General features: G+C 45.0%; 1 protein-coding gene across 4 annotated transcripts in view; it reads left to right on the top strand.

Moving 5' to 3' along the window:
- Positions 1–17,665, top strand: part of cngb1a (cyclic nucleotide gated channel subunit beta 1a) — a 39,521-nt gene that overhangs the window by 19,225 nt on the left and 2,631 nt on the right. For 2 of the 4 annotated variants that reach the window (XM_019361464.2, XM_019361455.2), the window contains 19 exons: positions 716–730; positions 1,570–1,783; positions 2,958–2,994; positions 4,465–4,606; positions 7,143–7,244; positions 7,332–7,480; positions 7,735–7,968; positions 9,259–9,467; positions 9,557–9,607; positions 10,629–10,715; positions 10,795–10,859; positions 11,825–11,947; positions 14,625–14,766; positions 14,861–15,020; positions 15,137–15,234; positions 15,333–15,416; positions 15,496–15,614; positions 15,957–16,103; positions 17,032–17,224. In XM_019361464.2, the coding sequence (XP_019217009.1) occupies positions 716–730; positions 1,570–1,783; positions 2,958–2,994; positions 4,465–4,606; positions 7,143–7,244; positions 7,332–7,480; positions 7,735–7,968; positions 9,259–9,467; positions 9,557–9,607; positions 10,629–10,715; positions 10,795–10,859; positions 11,825–11,947; positions 14,625–14,766; positions 14,861–15,020; positions 15,137–15,234; positions 15,333–15,416; positions 15,496–15,614; positions 15,957–16,103; positions 17,032–17,224 (2,371 nt within the window). The remainder of the gene's footprint in view (positions 1–715; positions 731–1,569; positions 1,784–2,957; positions 2,995–4,464; positions 4,607–7,142; positions 7,245–7,331; positions 7,481–7,734; positions 7,969–9,258; positions 9,468–9,556; positions 9,608–10,628; positions 10,716–10,794; positions 10,860–11,824; positions 11,948–14,624; positions 14,767–14,860; positions 15,021–15,136; positions 15,235–15,332; positions 15,417–15,495; positions 15,615–15,956; positions 16,104–17,031; positions 17,225–17,665) is intronic. The other 2 variants (XM_019361460.2, XM_019361468.2) reach the window with 1 other exon arrangement.

The raw sequence follows: 17,665 nt of genomic DNA, 5'->3' as shown, positions 1-17,665 counted from the left end.
ACTTCACACCACAGATTTAACCTAAGAAGAATCAGCTGATTCCTGTCGTTAACGGTGAAAGTCAGCCTCAGCCAGCTGAAATAACTCAGTTGGGAGAGCATTAGACTGAAGATCTCAAGGTCCCTGGGTCCTGAGTTTCGGCAAGTGGACAATGGGCAATTTTTTGGCAACTGGATAGTGTAGTGGTAAGACCACACACCCTTGGAGCAGAAATTACAAGTTTGATTCCCTCCCAGTATCCAGTAAGGGTCCTGGCTAGGCCCCTCATGCCAAAGGAATCTTATCTCCGACACTCATCTTATCTCCGAATCGTATCTCCGACACGATACATTTCACTGCATGTTGTACTCTGTATGATTATGTATGTGACCAGTAAAGCTTGTTTCGTTACCCTGACAAAGGCCTGACTTCAGCAAACTGGCATGATGGAGTCTCCTGGTAAAGCTCTCTTTGGTCTCAAACAACCGTCGGCACTAATAGTAGATGGGCTGTTACCATCTAACTTTCTGTTGTTAGATGTTTCCTTTCTTGTATGTATACAGAGTTTACGGTTATCCAGAAATCAGGGCAGGACTTTGGTTCAAATAGTAAACGTCTGGGCATAGAAACTATGTGCTACTTCTGTAGAAGCTTTGTTGCTTCTTTCAGTTTTTCCAGTGATTACATTTATCTTTATTTTCTGCTGCGTCTTGCCTACTTTTCTTCTGTGAATCAGGGCTGATCTCAAAAGGTAGGTTGGATTTTTTTTATAGGCGGTATAACCACACAGGATAATTGTCAGCCAGCTACGTTTCAGCTGCTTCTGGTGTCTTCATTATGGTTGAACTATAGTTAAAGATTCAGTCCAAGACACAGCCAAGAGGGCACATTTTTCCTTTTGTATAATCAATTACCTTGATTACTTAGAACAAAAAAATACTAACAGGTCCAGGCACGGCCCAGTGTTATCTTCATTAGCAATGCTGTTTGAACAGGGCAGGTATTGTAATCGATTATATTGATGTTCTCAAATATTGTTGTCAGCGTCCTGTTATTTCTGATATAACCGACAACAATTAACAAAATAAACCAAACTAAACTGGCTCACCATTTCTAGAAAGAATTTGATGTGTTTAAATGCGATTTGTGTCCTCTGAAAAGTACACGCTCACCCATAATAACAACGTTATCCAGTGAACGGCAAAAATGAGAAAAGATCTCACCTCAGATATTTGCCCCCTGGGGTTCAGGGTACAGCCTTATGTCTGAATGTTGGACCAGTTGCAAACATTTTTTCTCATAATTTAGAAAAACAGGACCCAAGGGTACAAATGTCAGTATTTCCCTATGAGATCCTTCCACAGCAGATTATACCTCAAACAGAAGCCACTTACATTGCAATTGCAAGTTTTCCTGTGTCCACATGCTTCTCATAGGAAACTCACTGAGACATTACCTCACACTGTAAACTCTGACATGAACGTTGCTGTGAATTGTTGCTTGTCAGTGCAGAAGGATCAGCTCTGCAGCTTTTGTGGAGGTCTGGTTCGCTATTCTGTGGTGTTAATGACGGCTGCTCCTCTTCATCAGGTGCATGGTAGATGTCTGCCCGGCTGAAGATGACATCAAAGCAACAACTCAAGTGGAAAAGGTGGAGCCTGCTCCAAACGAAACCCACAAGCCCCCAACTCCACCCACCGAATCCGAAGCACCAGAGGAAGCCACTCCTTCAACAGATGCAGAACCAGTCTCCCAACAACCTGAGCCACTGCCTCCAGAAACTCCACCCACTACCACGGATCAGGTGATGGTCTCCTGGATTCTGCTTTAGTAGATGGTAGTTGGGTGATCCAAGCGGAGGAGTTCAAATATGTTGACGGATGAGCGGTAGATTGACAGAAGGGCTGTTTGATCTAGTTTCCTACCCTCACCTTTGGTCGGGAGGTAGTGACCCAAAGAATGAGGTCGAGGACACAGCCTGTGGGAAAGAGCTTCTCCTGAAGGGTGTCTGGACTGTCCTTTAGAGGAAGGGAAGGAACTCATTTAGAGTAGAGCCATCACTCCTACACACTGAAAAGGAGCCACTTGCAGTGGTTCATCATTTGCCCAGGATGTCTCCTGCACGCCTGCTGCATGTCGAACCAGGAGGAGACCCCATGTGAGGTGGAACCAACACAAGCTGGAGAGATTGTCTCTCGACCGGTTTGGGAATGAATCGGTGTCCCTCCATGAGCTTGAAGATGGAAGAGCACAGAGGGAGGTGTAGTTATCTTTCCTTAGACTTCAGTTGGTGAAAAATGTGAAGGTTCCTGTAGTTAGCAAGACCTGAGAACAAGGAGGAATGTACAGAAGACCGGGTCAAAGTGGTTCTGAATCTTTGTGGCTTCTTTCCGGAGAGCAAGAGGAAGAACCTGGTGAAAGTCTAAGAGACAATCCAGGAACTTGGAGAACTTATTATTGGAGGACATATTAGAAAAAGTTCTGGACTTGAAAGATCTGCTGACCTGGTGCCAGATACCACAGGCACTGTTATTTATTGTTCTTAATTTTTTGGTATGTTCTCACTTCCTAACCCAGCAATCTACAACTTGAATTATACGTACTTCGAAGGAGTTAATCTCTGATTAATTTGTTTTGATTATCTCAGATATTTCACCTAAAATGTCAGAAAGGAGTTCCAGCTGCTTGACTTTATCCTGAGCTTTCAGTGTATTGAGTGGTCTTCATCAGAGGACCGAGGTAGCTAAGCTGTCGTGGAGATCAGTCTGTTGGTGTTAAAGGTCATTAGCTCGTGTGGATTTCGGTGATAAATCCACTTCCTGTGGTTCCTTGGAAACAGTTGGAAAAGAGCATCTCTACTTGAGAATCACTTACTGGCTTTCTAAGGAAATTTCAACCATATTTCATGTTCCTGTGACTGCGGGCCAGACTGACATTCATATCTTGTTTTTAATGATTGTTTTCTTCTTACTTCTCAGACCAGCACAGCAGAAGCAGGAGAAGGTGGATGTGGAGGTGAGACTGAAAAATCAGGTTTTATCTGTTCAGTCTTCTCGTTTCTCTTGTTCCGACTTCTTTCTTCATGGATTTCTTTGCCCTTCGTTACCTTCACTGGTCCGGTTTAAGGAGTTCTCACCTTCTCACTGCTGTTTCTCTGTCTAGTTCCTGACATTTGCTCTCCGATAAAGAGCTTTCTGCTTCGATTCCCTCATGCTGCCGAGTGTCTGGAGAGTTGCACAAAGCTGATGCGTGACCATAACCTCACCCCTCCCACGCTGTCCGTGCCGGCGCCGCCACCAGAGCTCGCCCAGCTGACCCAGGAGCTGTCGCAGCTCACCAAGCAGGCGCAGCAGTGCTGTATGAGCATATACAGCCGCTTCAGAGGCCTTAACTCCAACTCCCAGGATCCTTAGCAGCCGTAACCCCCACCCCCCTCCAGCAGACTCTTAGAGACACCTCATAGACATATAATTCTGTGTAGACCAAAACCTTTGAAGTGCCACACCAAACAAACACACTTCCAGTGCCTCCGAACGTTCCATTTCCTCCTCATCCTCACTCCCATCATGCTCTGCAGCTCCGCTGTGCTTCACCATCAGCTGCCAGCTAAGCGCGCCGCAGGTAATCAGGAGGAGGTGGATGTCTGAGCTGCTGTAGGCTGTGTGCTTGTCCCTTTGCTGTGTTTTAATCAGTCTTTTAGAGCTGAATCACCAACAAAACTGGGCAACAGAATCTCCATGTTTACCTCGCGATAGTCTGTGTGATGGGATTTGTTACTGAAGAGTTCTTTATCTGCCACGTTGTTGCCCCTGGTGATGGATTTTCACGAAGCAGATTGATGCAGATTTCCTGTCGAGGCTGAAATATTTAAGCAAGCATGAATCAGTTTTTGCTCCATTTATGTGGACACAGGAAATCAAAACTGGACTTCAGCCCTGTGACTCTCATGTAAGATTGAAGAGAAACCATGTGACTTTATCTGCATCATATTTTCTGTGACCTGTTAGAGTAAGAGAGGCCATTTATCGAGCTGGTAACATTAAATGCAAGGGGGCTTCTGTCGATTTGGGGTTATTTCCAGACAGTTTTACATATTTAATGCTGAATAACTTTTGTAAACACCACACATCTGTAAACTGGAGAACATACTTGGCCCGTAAACGTATAAAAATGTATATATTTATTTAAATACACATTTTTCTTACTGTAAAACCTCATCAGTTCTTTTTGTTTTGTTCTCTGGATGTGTCCAGTCTGTTTTCATGTGACGCTCTTTGCCTTTAACATAAACTAAACATCCAGGGGCAACAATCAGCATTTTATCATCTACAAATAACTGAAAGCAAAAGTTTAAAGTTGCGCTGGTGCTTTGGAAAGAGCAGTTTAACATGTCGACCTAAAATGCGGTTCAGTTGAGGGCGAGTTTATTCGTGTCACAGGAACACGTCGCCTGAGGTCCAACTGCATTTATTTTCTGGTCCTCAGAAAACTGCAGTAAACGTTTGGCTGAAGCTTCAGAGCTGAAGGTGGGGACGATGGATGTGATGGAAGGGAAAGGTCTGAACATCCCCCAGATTATCACCACCCCAGAACCAGAACCCAACAATCTCACAGCCCCAGAGCTCAGGTAACATACGACATGTATGCTGCTGCTCACGGCCTTGAGGGGGCGCTGTTACCACGCTAAGACTTGTAAATGTATGAAAGCATCCATGTTTAATGTCTGTGTTATCCTGTCTTCATGTCCAACTCTGCATCCTTTCATGGTTGTTCTTGTCCTGCTAAAAGTTGCTGAGCAAAACATCTAACAGCTCCAAATATGATTAAAAACACAGCACTGAATTAAAATCAATGGTTTCCTTAAATCTTTCTTTAACTCCATCCTTTCTTAAACTGTTTAAACTGATTCATATCTTCGTGATCAGAGGCCTGCATGCCAAAGGAAGTTTGACATATCCATGTTATCATTGTCAGGGTCAGTGGTCACCTGAAGGTGGTCTTCAGCTCCATAAGTTAACCCAGGGTTTATCTACCTGTGAACATGTTCACCTGAAAGAGGCAGAGCTTCTATCAGAAACATGGACAGCAGCAGGCTCATTAAACACATATTTAACTAAACACAGATGTTACGGTGTGTGAGGGGGAAACACTATCGTAGTATTTAAGTCTAAAAACAGACGGTCTTCGAAACCTTCAGCACACAAACATCCAAGGAATTTTACAGGAATGGAGACCTGCTTTTCCAGAGATCCGATTGGCCAGTAGGTGGTAATTTTGTACCTGCTGATCTCAAACATAACCAGAAATCTTCAGATATCAATGAAATTCCTCGACGTGTAGCAACAAGAGATGGAATTAACATGCAGTGGGCGGGTCCTAAGTCAATATTCTCGCAACTTTAATGAAAGCAGGCACCAATGGGAGCAAAGGATATTTGTAACTGCCCAGTAGTGACAAACACTACTGGTCAATACACACAGCAGTTTTTAACTCAAAGAATTAAATTAGAATCACTTTGTCGTGTGTTTCCACAACTGAAGATTAGCTTTAGAGACTCTGAAAGTGTAAATGTAGGTGAGCTGATCAGCTGTTTCTTTATGTGTGTGTACAGAGCTAGAATAAAAGCTTTGTGAATCTGAAACTGTGTTTGAAATAATTAATGAAGATGACTTGTCAATCTGGTCGAAATTAGAAGCTAGTCTCGCCGCCAGCAGCCGTGTGAGTGATGTCTTGGGTGGTTATTTGGGCAGTTATTTTAAGGCTACTATCTGGATGGGTCGGTGGAGAGTCTTGACTTTATTGTCATTGATCACTGAGACCAGCTTTTTTCTGTTTCTACTACACAAGTTAGACAACCATCAGCTGATTCAGTGGCCAATGTGATGTCCTGTCGTACCACGATAAACACATCTTTAAGATTGTCTCGCTCCACAGACGGTATGCGAGCATCATATTGACACCTGCGCTTTTGGTCAATTTCTCTCACTACAATAGTACCGTGACCTCAAAGCAGCCATATTATTGGTCACATGATGTCATTAACCCATTTAATCCCACTGGCAAAAATTGTTGCCGTTTTAATCCTCTATGATAGGCTGACCAACCGTCCTCTTTTCCCCGGACATGTCCACTTTTCACGTTCTGTCCAGGGGGATTTTCGAGATTGATAAAAATGTCCGGGTTTTCCTATAGTCCAACAGAGGACCCATGTGTGTGACGTCATACCCGAACTGTTGCTTTGTGAGTGCTTGTAAGTTGTTCTGGGCTCACAGCGTGCAGCAATGCGCCTAATGATGTTTAAAAGATCCCAAAACGCAAGTGCATCTTTTCAGACGAACTGCAAAAGAAATTTCCCTCATACCAACCCAGGACTGGTAATTTTTCTTATGCAGATGAGGCATTATTTCTCTACCATTATTTAATTCCAGAGGCTTTTAAGTTATTTTTTTTTGCACTTGTTGACTTGTAAAATCCTATATGACATATTTTATTTCACAATTCATTAACCGCACAGAGGAGGCATCGTTTAAATATGTTAAATATGTTTCTTTAAGCAAGTTCTTCATGACTGAGCCAAGTGTCCTCTTATTTGGAAATCAAAATATGGTCACCCTACTCTATGACATAAAGTCTAAGGAGTAAAATTCATGCACTTATTTTGCGAAAGGCTCCAACAGCACAAACACGGTGCAGAGGTCCAGTTCAGGGTTCACCATCCCCCTCTCAGTTGCAGAGGCCACGCCCACTAATATTTGAAATGTTAATCCCGATTGGCTCTCTGGAGGAAGAGCAGACAACCACTATAAATGAAATTAAACAAATTTCTGTCCAGGACTCCGATCTGGTCCCTGTCTGATGAAGATAAAAGGAAGTCTGTGTTTGAACTCCGCAAAAGCTTTGGGTTCTCTTTGGGCCTTGAAACACCAACCCTCTCCCTGAAATGTTGAAAATGATTCACAGTTTCTTGATTTGTTGAGCTGACTAACGTTTTAGAGGCATTTTTTATTGGGCTGATGTGCTCTGGATGGAGGGACTTCCTTTAACCTCAGTAAGAGCATCAGTCTCTGACAGCTTTAATGTGTTCTGACATACTGAATCTGGACTTAATGGAGGCTGAAACATCTTATTGTTTCCTCTCCACGTGTCCGTGTTGATGTCTGTAGTGTTGCAGGTGATGTGTCTGCAGACGAGGACGATCCCGAGCTGCTGAGGGTTGGTTTGAAAGCGTGGACCACTCAGGGAGACCACCTGACTGCAGACGACGAGTGAGAGAAACCCCACAGACTCACAGTGAGCTCCCTGCTTCCATCTGTCTGTCCACCATGTTTACCTTCCCGTTCTTCCTCTTGCAGGACTCGTCCGCTGTCGGCGGCCAGCATCGGCAGCGTGGTGGTCCAGGACCGCCTCAACGAGCTCGTCAGGCTGTTCAAAGGTCGGACGGAGCGGCAGAAAGAACGGCTGATCGACCCGGACGAATCGGAGGAAGAAAGTCCCACAGCCTGTACGTAGAAACCGGTTTCACGAGTCAGGTCGAGTCAGAAGCTTTAATAAAATAGAATCAAATCCAAATCCTGCATCAAAACGCTGCTGCAGTGGTTTGGTCAGTGATTATATGAGTTTAACAATATTCGTGCATGAAGGGTTTGAATAAATGATGAGATTAAACTGTTTGCATTAAATACTGAATGATTTTCAGCTGCATCAGTGTAAAACCATCAAAATGACGTTCTCGCACTTCCTCTCTGATCCCTACAGCTCCAAGCAAAGCTCCGCCTCCCCCTCCTCCCCCGCCTCCCCCAGGAGAGGAGAAGAAAGACACCACAGAAGCAGGAGGAGGAGAAGAAGAAAAGGAGGAGGAGAAGGAGTTTAAATTTGAGCTTCTGGGATATGAGGTCAAAATTCCCAATCTGCCCAAACTTCCCCCGATGCCTGGCTGGCTCCGAGCCATCCTGGAGTTCCGCTTCCCCTCGAGCATCGACCCGTTCACTGGTGAGAAATCGAGTTCTCCGTCACCGCACTTTTCAGGACAGCCATATTCACCCACTGCTTCAGCTTCTTGAGTTGGGTGGAGACGAGTTTCAGGGATGATTTGTGACAGAAGCAGAGAAGCAAGAGTGAAAGGGAAGGTTTACAGGATGGTAGTGAGACCTGCTGTGATTCGTTGGCACTGACACAAACATGGGAGGCCGAGCTGAAGATGTTCAGATGTTCATTGGGAGCGAGCGTCCATCAGAGGGACAGCTCAGAGAGGCTCAGATGGTTTGGACATGTGCAGAGGAGGGAGGGTGGAGGATGAAGACAGAGCTGCTAGGAAGACCTCAGTGGAGGTTCATGGATTTAGTGAAGGAAGACTGCAGGGGGTTGGTGTGACAGAGCTGGTGTGGTGACCCCTAAAGGGAGGAGCCAAGAAACGAAGAAGTAGATTGTTTCCCCTGTGGACGGCAGTGCGTACCTTGCTTTGGTGTCCTTTTGCCTTGTCGTGCACCTCTGGATCTTCAAACTCTGGCCCAGCAGGTGCAGCTCAGTCTTTAACATCTTTTCAGAGATAGATCAGTGCGGAGCTCAGAGGGTCCCAGACGACTGAGAGGGCGATGCTGCAGCAGCATCAGGGCACCTTCTGGAGCAAAGTGTAAAACATAAGCTGTGCAGTCTCGTCTGTATCCTGTGGAGGTTTTTGTGAGTTGAGACACCTCTCAGCAGGTGCAGAGAGTCCAGAACACAGTAAGTGCCTGTATCAGGGGTCACAGGGATGTGATGATGTCACACTTGACGCACTGACCGTAAGGTTTTAAGGTTATCCTCCATAAAGCCGGCACTTATTAGCAGTCTGTAAAGTCACTGAGCTGAAGTCACCTAAACGTCTTTGCTCATGTTAAATATGAAGAACTTCCTCTGTAAAAGGTTGGATCAAAACTTGATTGAACTTGACTCTTATTTTTGGGACGTGGACGAAGTCAGAGGAAGTGAAATCTGCTGAGCAAAGATCACGCTGGTGGCCAAAACGTTTTTGAGCTGGTTTGAGATGAAACACAACACGTCAGGTGAGGTCATCTCCCCGGGTCAGACTGTCACCTCGGGGGACGAATTTACGGTGCATTACACAAGGATCAGGTTCTTGGTTATCTGAAGTTCAGGTCACCACAAACAGGTGGCGCTGCAGTAAGAACATGAAGTTAAACGAGAGTCAACGCTCTGCTAGCAGGGGTTTTTTTGAGTTCGTCTTTTTCCGTCATGTACGAAGGTCAGAGAGACGTTTGACTGTGGATTTCTGCCCCACAGACCTGATCTACGTCATCTGGCTGTTCTTCGTGGTGGCGGCGTGGAACTGGAACGTATGGTTGATCCCCGTCCGCTGGGCGTTTCCTTACCAAACCTCTGAAAACATCCACCTGTGGCTGCTGGCCGACTACACCTGCGACCTCATCTACATCATTGATATCCTCGTCTTCCAGCCCAGGCTGCAGTTCGTCCGCGGAGGAGACATCGTGGTCAGCAGAAATGAAACGACAAATAACTTTGATTTTATCTCGTAAACTTTCACAAACACCATGTTTCACCTGGAACTTCTTTTCTGCAGTGCAACAAGAAGGACATGAGGGAGCACTACATGACCACGGAGAGATTTAAGGTGAGAACTTTGGGGCAGGGCCACCTGGTGGATGGTGAAGGTACTGCAGGCGGGCCACAGGAAGTCAGAAAATACAATGAATAATTTAAAAAAATAATGTTGTAATTTAGTTTAAATTTTACATGAATATTCCCTTTTTTAAAAACAAATCAAATCACATCAAATAACAAACGTTATCCTCCCTTTGTGACCTTTTCTCAATCCAGAACTCTCTTTTTTTCAAATAGCAGGAAAAACTAAAATGATGGGATCAAAAATAATCAGAAAGAAACACGGCTGTCACTAAAGGTTTGGCTGGGATAGGAAAGATTTTCATATTTCTAAAACTGCTGCAGTCATCTGAAGTTTAGGATCTGCTGTTGTATATAAAAATCTTAACTCTGTGTGGAAGCCTGCATTCTTTCTAAAGTCCAGCAGGGGGCGACTACTCTGCTTGTAGAAAGAAGTCTGAATGTAAAGACGTCTCTGAGAAAATGAGCCTGCTGCTCACCTGAACTCTGACCTCATTAAAAACAGTTTATAGTCTCAGTCTCCAGTTTTAAATATTAGTACATTAAACCTGATCTTTATTTTGTGAATCATGGTCACATTAAAGGGAAAAAAGTGATAAAGCACATTTATGAGGTCTGGCTTCAAAAATCTAAGATGCCAATAGACAAGTCTTAAAAACAGGACCGGTGGGTTTATAAGATGTATAAATATAAACCCGTTTATTAAATGTGGCCTTTAGTGATGGCTGATGTATCTGGTAATGGTCATAATGTGGATGTTAAAAGATGTGTACGCTGCTGGAAAAAAGATGTTAACATCCTGTAGATTCATGAATCCTAACAAAACAAACGAGTCTGCATCTTTGATATTTTTGTGTCTTTACATTCTGCACACAGTTTTTTAAACTCAGCACAGCCTCAGCTGTCTCCGTACTTTATATTCAGGTCCTCTGAGCTCGTTGGATTCAGATCTCTAGAATGGTTTTAACCCTTTGGTTTCCCCCGGTGAGTGTTTGCTGTGTGCTTTGCAGATGGACATCATCAGCCTGTTTCCTTTGGAGGTATTTTACTATTTCACTGGAGTCAACTCTCTGCTGAGGTTCCCTCGCCTGCTAAAGGTCAGAAGCTTTTTGTGCTTCGTTCACAGCTGATCTGTGTGGTCAGGATGAACAGCTGACCTCTGTTTTCCTCTCTCAGTACATGGTTTTCTCCGAGTTCAACGACAGAATGGAATCTGTGATGAAGAAAGCGTACATCTACAGGTGAGAAGGTCTCCAGCCACACTCCACACTGTCTGGACATAACATCACTCAGGATCACTGTTCAGGTTGGAGTGAAGGTGAAAATGTAAAGAAAATGTTTTAAAGACCTCAGCAGTGACCGGTGTCCACCTGTTATCGTTCCTGTGTTTGATGTTTGAACCCATCCTGGCACAAAACACTGAGACACACCCAAAATTTGTAGGTCTTCATATCTTGTCCCGTGTAATTTGAGGCGTTGTTGATGACATAATGAAATCATCATCACAGCATCAAACAAACCCGGAGGCAGTAAGTAAACATAAGCCCTCAATTTCTCCATGTAACAGGCACGACGGTCGCCCTGGAAGTGTTTCACTTCATTGCTGAGGGTGTAGTTTGTCTCGTTTACCTTCAGCAGGTTTATCAGTCATTTAGGTCTCAAATGTCACAAACCTCATTAAACGTCTTTTCTCCGATCATGAAAAATGTTTTTTTTTACTCTGCCCTGCACTTCCTCAAGAAATATTTGCCTCAGAGATAATAGAAAATGTAAAAATATGAAAACAGCAACATAAAAACAGCAAAATATTACATTTAACAGCATAAAAATATAAAATACACAACCAAAAAACAATTTTATTCTTTTACTTTAGAAAGAATCATAAATTATGAAAGTTTCCAGTAGCAGGGACAGAAGTAGGTTCAGGGACATGGTGCAGTTTTTTTCAGCTGATAAGAATGATCATCATTTTAGTTTTATTCTGATGAGAGAAAGTTTTGTCATTTAGGCACCAAAAAAGGCCAAAAAGGTTTTTACCCAGAGGAACAAAAACAGTGTACCATTTGCAAAAAGGCTAAATGCATTCGTAGTGGCTCCAGATTTGATCCTTGAGGAACGCCCAGGTTAAATAATAATTGATTTCAGGAGATCTCTGTCCTGTTGCTGTCCTTGTAATTTTGATGTTATTTTTGTTTCTGTACGTCAGGGTGATCCGAACCTCAATGTACCTGCTGTACTCCCTGCACATCAACGCCTGCCTCTTCTACTGGGGCTCCGATTATGAAGGACTGGGATCCACCAAGTGGGTCTATAACGGAAAAGGCAACGCGTAAGAATTCAGATTTATATTTTTGCAATAAGAAGGATTCAATCTTAACAATGTGAGATTGATTCGGTCTGTTTCTGGATGTCAGAATGAGGAAGAAAGAAGAAATCTGAATATAAAAGAGCCATAACTGTTTGCTCTTCAACAGGGCAAAATTAAGAGACCGTATGGCAGTTACGTCATCTGTGAAACTGCTGCAGTGTGATCGTGCTTCATTTCGACTGTATCTGGTTTGGTTTTAGTTGTAGCTCAGACATCAGTGGACAGGTTTACTAACATCAGGGTCACCGACTTGTTGTAACAAAACCTTTTATTCACTCTGTAATTGACAGGATGTTAGGTCTAATTGTTGAATGTTGCCATTGTGTTTCTTAAATTTGTACAGTCTTAGTTCAAGCAGTATTATCAAAGCCATTCCTTTGATCCTGAGCACCTCTAACCACTTTGTGTTGGGGGAGGTTTTATTGTAGATACATCCTATCTGAAAGATCTGTTTCTTGTGTTGTAAGCTTCCTGCTTTTATGACCCTTTGGTCAGCAGGAGGTCTCGCACACACACACACACACACACACACACACACATTCCTACTTACATATAAAGGTTAGAATAGAATAGAATAGAATAGAATAGAATAGAATAGAATAGAATGCCTTTATTGTCACTATACAGTTGTACAATGAGATACAGAGCATCTCCTACTCAGTGTAAACATGCTGGGGGGGGGTACAGTTCCGCAGCGCTATATACATATGGACAGTATTAACATATGGAAGAAGATGTGTATATATATATATATAAAATGTACAATTTACAAGCCGTAAGTAATATGTAATAAATAGTGTTATGTATGTACAGTTGAGTTATTGCACATGGAATTGGTATAAATAGTGGTGGTCCATAGAGGAAGTGGGAAGTGGGGGGCTGTGTTATCAGTGCATGTGTGAGTTCAGGGTGGTTATCGCTTTGGGGAAGAAACTGTTTTTGAGTCTGTGGGTTTTTGTGCTGATGCACCTGCAGCGCTTCCCTGAGGGAAGCAGGCTGAACATGTTGAAACCAGGGTGGGAGCTGTCCTTGATGATGTTTGCTGCTCTGCTGAGGCAGCGAGAGGAATAAATGTCCATCAGGGAGGGGAGAGGGCAGCCGATGATCTTTTGTGCTGTCTTGACCACACTCTGAAGCCTCACTCTATCTGCCTTGGTGCAGCTGCCGTACCATACCGTGATGCAGTAGGTTAGCAGGCTCTCAATGGACGAGCGGTAGAAGGTCAGCAGCAGGTTGGAGTTCAGCTTGTACTTCCTGAGGACGCTCAGGAAGTGCAGCCGCTGTTGGGCCTTCTTGATGACCGCTGAGATGTTTTCCGTCCAGGAGATGTCAGCAGAGATGAGGACACCAAGGAACCGGAAGGTGTGGACCCTCTCCACACACTCCCCGTTGATGTAGAGGGGGGCCAAGTCGGTGTTGTGTCTCCTGAAGTCAACAATGAGCTCTTTGGTTTTCTTAGTGTTCAGTGCCAGGTTGTTTTCTGAACACCAGGCTGCCAGCTTCAGGACTTCCTCTCTGTAGTCTGCCTCGTCTCCCTTTGAGATGAGTCCGACTACCGTGGTGTCATCAGCAAACTTGATGATGAGAGTGTTGTTGTGGGTCGGACTGCAGTCGTGGGTGTAGAGAGAATACAGGAGGGGGCTCAGCACACAGCCCTGTGGGGAGCCGGTGCTCAGTGTGCGAGGAGAGATGAGGGCCGAGTCTCACAGTCTGGGGCCGGTTTGTGAGGAAATCCTTTATCCAGGCACATGTGAGAGGAGGGAGGCCAAGAGTGACCAGTTTGTTGATGAGGATGTCCGGGATGATTGTATTAAAGGCTGAGCTGTAGTCCACAAAGAGCATTCGGACGTAGCTCTGCCGCTGCTCTAGGTGACTCAGCACAGCATGGAGGGCTGTGGCGATGGCGTCTTCTGTGGATCTGTTTGCACGGTATGCAAACTGGTGGGGGTCAAATTCTGGGGGGAGGTAATCCTTGATGTGCTGAAGGACTAGTCTCTCAAAGCATTTCATGATTACCGGTGTGAGGGCCACAGGGCGGTAATCATTCAGGCTGGAGATGGGAGACTTCTTCGGCACTGGGATGATTGTGGCTGATTTTAGGTTCACACATATACATACAATGCCTTAGAACCATGTGGGCGTTGCTTTGCTGTGTTTTGTGTGAACTGTCTCTCAATAAAAGGCAGCGAGAGGAGGCTGGATTTGGGGTCATTTCGTGCTGGACACAGATGAGGCCTCCCTTGCGCAAGTAATCGATCGATCGACTGTCTTGTTTTCTTTCATGATGAATAAGTCTCTAGAACTAGCGGGGTTTGTGGGAACAGACCCAACACAGGAAATGACAGTTTCTGATGTAAATCTTATACTGTGTCTCTGATCCACAGGTGACGGTTAGTTTGGCCTCACAGCTGTGGCTGGGTTATTGATTGCATTTACCCATATAATTAAATGTTAAATATCACAGATTCGTCAGCTTTATGTTGCATTTTCCTGAAATCCTTGAAGGAAAGAAAACCCAGTAGAAGTTTGAAATTCTGGGTGACGCCTTCAAATCAGATCAAAATATCCTAAAACTGCATTTCCGCTAAACTAAAGCTGAAGCTCTTCATGAATCGATGGACTGTTTTCACTCCCGCAGGTACATCCGCTGTTACTACTTTGCCGTGAAGACGCTGATCACCATTGGAGGACTGCCCGACCCCACCACCGTCTTTGAAATCTGCTTCCAGCTCATTAATTACTTTGTTGGCGTCTTTGCTTTCTCCATCATGATCGGTCAGGTCGGTAAAACCCCCGTTTACAGCTCTGCTTCTTTTTGGCCATCCATGACCTGACGTGGTTCCGCCCCCTTTGGTTTTTGGTGCGATGTGTCAGATGAGGGATGTAGTTGGAGCGGCGACTGCTGGGGAGAACTACTACCGTGCCTGTATGGACAGCACAGTTAAGTACATGACCTCCTACAACATCCCTCGCGAGGTCCAGAACCGCATCAAGACCTGGTACGACTACACCTGGAAGAGCCAGGGCATGCTGGGTAAGAAATGTCTGAGAGAAGCTGTCTGAAACCTGGTCCCAGTTCAGGGACCTGGTCCCTGAACGCCTCGTGTTGAGTTCAAAGTAGCACTGAGCATTGTGGTGTCCCGTGTGCAGATGAGCAGGAGCTTCTGATCCAGCTTCCTACTAAGATGAGGTTGGACATCGCCGTGGACGTTAACTACGCCATCGTCAGTAAAGTCGCCCTGTTTCAGGTCAGAAACGGCGAAGAAAAAATAAATTTACCGTTTACATAAAAAACATTTTTTTATACACATGAATGCATAAATATGTGTGGGTGTGTGTGTCTCAGGGCTGTGACAGGCAGATGGTGTTTGACATGCTAACGAGGCTCAAGTCTGTCGTGTACCTGCCCGGAGACTTTGTTTGTAAAAAGGTAAGAACACACCTGTCGAGCCGGCGGAGGTGTTACTGAGCTGATGGTGACACAGACAGTGTGTGTGTGTGTGTTTCAGGGGGAGATCGGCAGGGAGATGTACATCATCAAGCAGGGCGAGGTTCAGGTGGTGGGCGGTCCCGACCTGCAGACGGTGTTCGTCACCATCAGAGCTGGCTCGGTGTTTGGAGAGATCAGGTCAGAGCTGCTTCCCGTCATCCTGTTAAACAATTAAAAAGCTGCATGTGGCGGCTGCAAATAAAGACGCTCAATCGTTCTCAGGATGTGAGCCTGGGCAGCGCTCCAGACTGAAATATATTATAGATATATCATCATACTGTGATTATGTTTTGTTAAAATTAAAATTAAAATGATGAAAATACAGACAAGCTTTCATACCGCAGAGGGAGAATTAAATTTACCCAATAGGGTGTTAAACGTTTCAAAAAAGTGAAATCATGTCAGTAGTTTAGTTTTTTATGAGCAATAATCATAATAAAGGATGTTTTGAAAAATTCTCTGTGGTCTCTGATTGGTCAGTCTGCTGGCGGGAGGCGGAGGAAACCGGCGCACAGCCAACGTGAAGGCCCACGGATTCGCCAACCTGTTCATCCTGGATAAGAAGGACCTGGCAGAGATCCTGGTGCATTACCCCGAGTCCGAAAAACTGCTGCGCAAGAAGGCCAAGTAAGACAGAGACCCGGTTAGAGCGGAACACGGTTTAATTATTTTAATCCGGATCCGAGTCCTTTCACACCGAATTACGACATTTAAACACAACCAGCTCGTCTTTGAGTCAGCATCTTTACTCTCGCGGCAGCAGACTTCAGCTAGAACCTTCTGGTTTATGGCTGCCATCGTAACCCCAAGAAACCTTCTTGGCATTTTTTAAAGTATATTGTCAGGGTTTATTGGGAAGTTAAGGTGGAGAACTATTACAGAACCTGCTAACCTGGAACACGTTGTCCACACCACAGCCGTCGGGTGGAGAGACAGCAAGGTTGGTGTTTGCGTCCCACCATCTCTGTTTTATAAACAGCAGTAAAGACTCTCACACTGAGCTGGAAGGATTAGGTCCTGTTGTCCTGTCACAGTAGGAACATTATTATTAATAAATACTGATTCACTGCATTCATGACCTTGCAGAGTCTGTAGCGACACACTTATGTTACCACAGTTTACAGATGAATATCTGAGCACAGATTTGTACTTTAACCAGCCGGAGTCCGGCTGGAGGCGGATCCAGGATGTCAGCAAAGCAGCCCCACTTGCTAATAACAACCATCAGTTAATAGGAGGCTGATTGTTTCTGTTGCTTCCTCAGCTCGCCGTCCTCTCGTTTGTCTGATCTCTCTGTCCAGGACAGGATTAGACTCACCTCTAATCAGCTCACAGCGCTCGCTCTAGTTTGTGTTTGAGAATCGGGTCAGCTCATTGCCGTGATCCACCTTCCTTTATCTGCTCAGTCAGGCCACGGCGCTGAAGCAGACCGTCCGGAGCCGCGGCAGCCGGCAGAGCTGCTGGAGGTCGGATTGTGGAGGTTTGGAGATGTAGGAGCGAGGTTTTCAGTTTCTGAGCTTGTCTGGACTACCGCCCTGTGTTTGTCTTTGTGCAGGAAGATGCTGACAAAGGACAAGAAGCCGGAGGAGAAGGAGGGGACTAAAGGTGCAAAGACAGTCATCCCGCCGCGACCGGACACGCCAGAAATGTTCAAGGCCGCCCTGAAGGTGACGGAGCAGGCGGGCATCGAGGGAACCTTCGCCAAGCTGAAGAAAGCATACAGACCGTCTGAGGTGGGAGAGGCACAGGTACGCCAGCATCACCACATAACCTCTGTGCAGCTGCAGGGAAGGAAGGAAGGAAAAGGATAGATAGATAAAAAATAAAGTGAGGAGACTGAAAGGTTCTTTTCAGTGCTTTATTCAGTGACTCCATCAGAGCAGCTTTGAATGATTCACAGTTTATAATCAGCCACCTTCATCTGATGCTGCGCTGTTGTGGAGGCCCTCACGTTATCCTCTGTCTGAAATGAGCTGTTTAACTCCTCCCTTTTAAACCAGCTTTATTCTCATTGGGTCTTCTTCACTGACAGAAGGTTTGATCAGCAGGTGGGAGGGGCTATTGCGTCCACTGCCATATTAGGAATATCAGTAATGTGTCTAAACTGAAATGAAACGATTCATGTCCTAATGCGTGCTGATTGGTGAGAAACGGGTTTAGAACATCATCCCTTGATAGAAATGTTCATA

The sequence above is a fragment of the Oreochromis niloticus genome, linkage group LG1, assembly GCF_001858045.2.
Source record: "Oreochromis niloticus isolate F11D_XX linkage group LG1, O_niloticus_UMD_NMBU, whole genome shotgun sequence".
NCBI lineage: Eukaryota > Metazoa > Chordata > Actinopteri > Cichliformes > Cichlidae > Oreochromis > Oreochromis niloticus.
The sequence above is the reverse complement of the archived record's forward strand: the minus strand, read 5'-3'. Positions and strand labels throughout refer to the sequence as shown.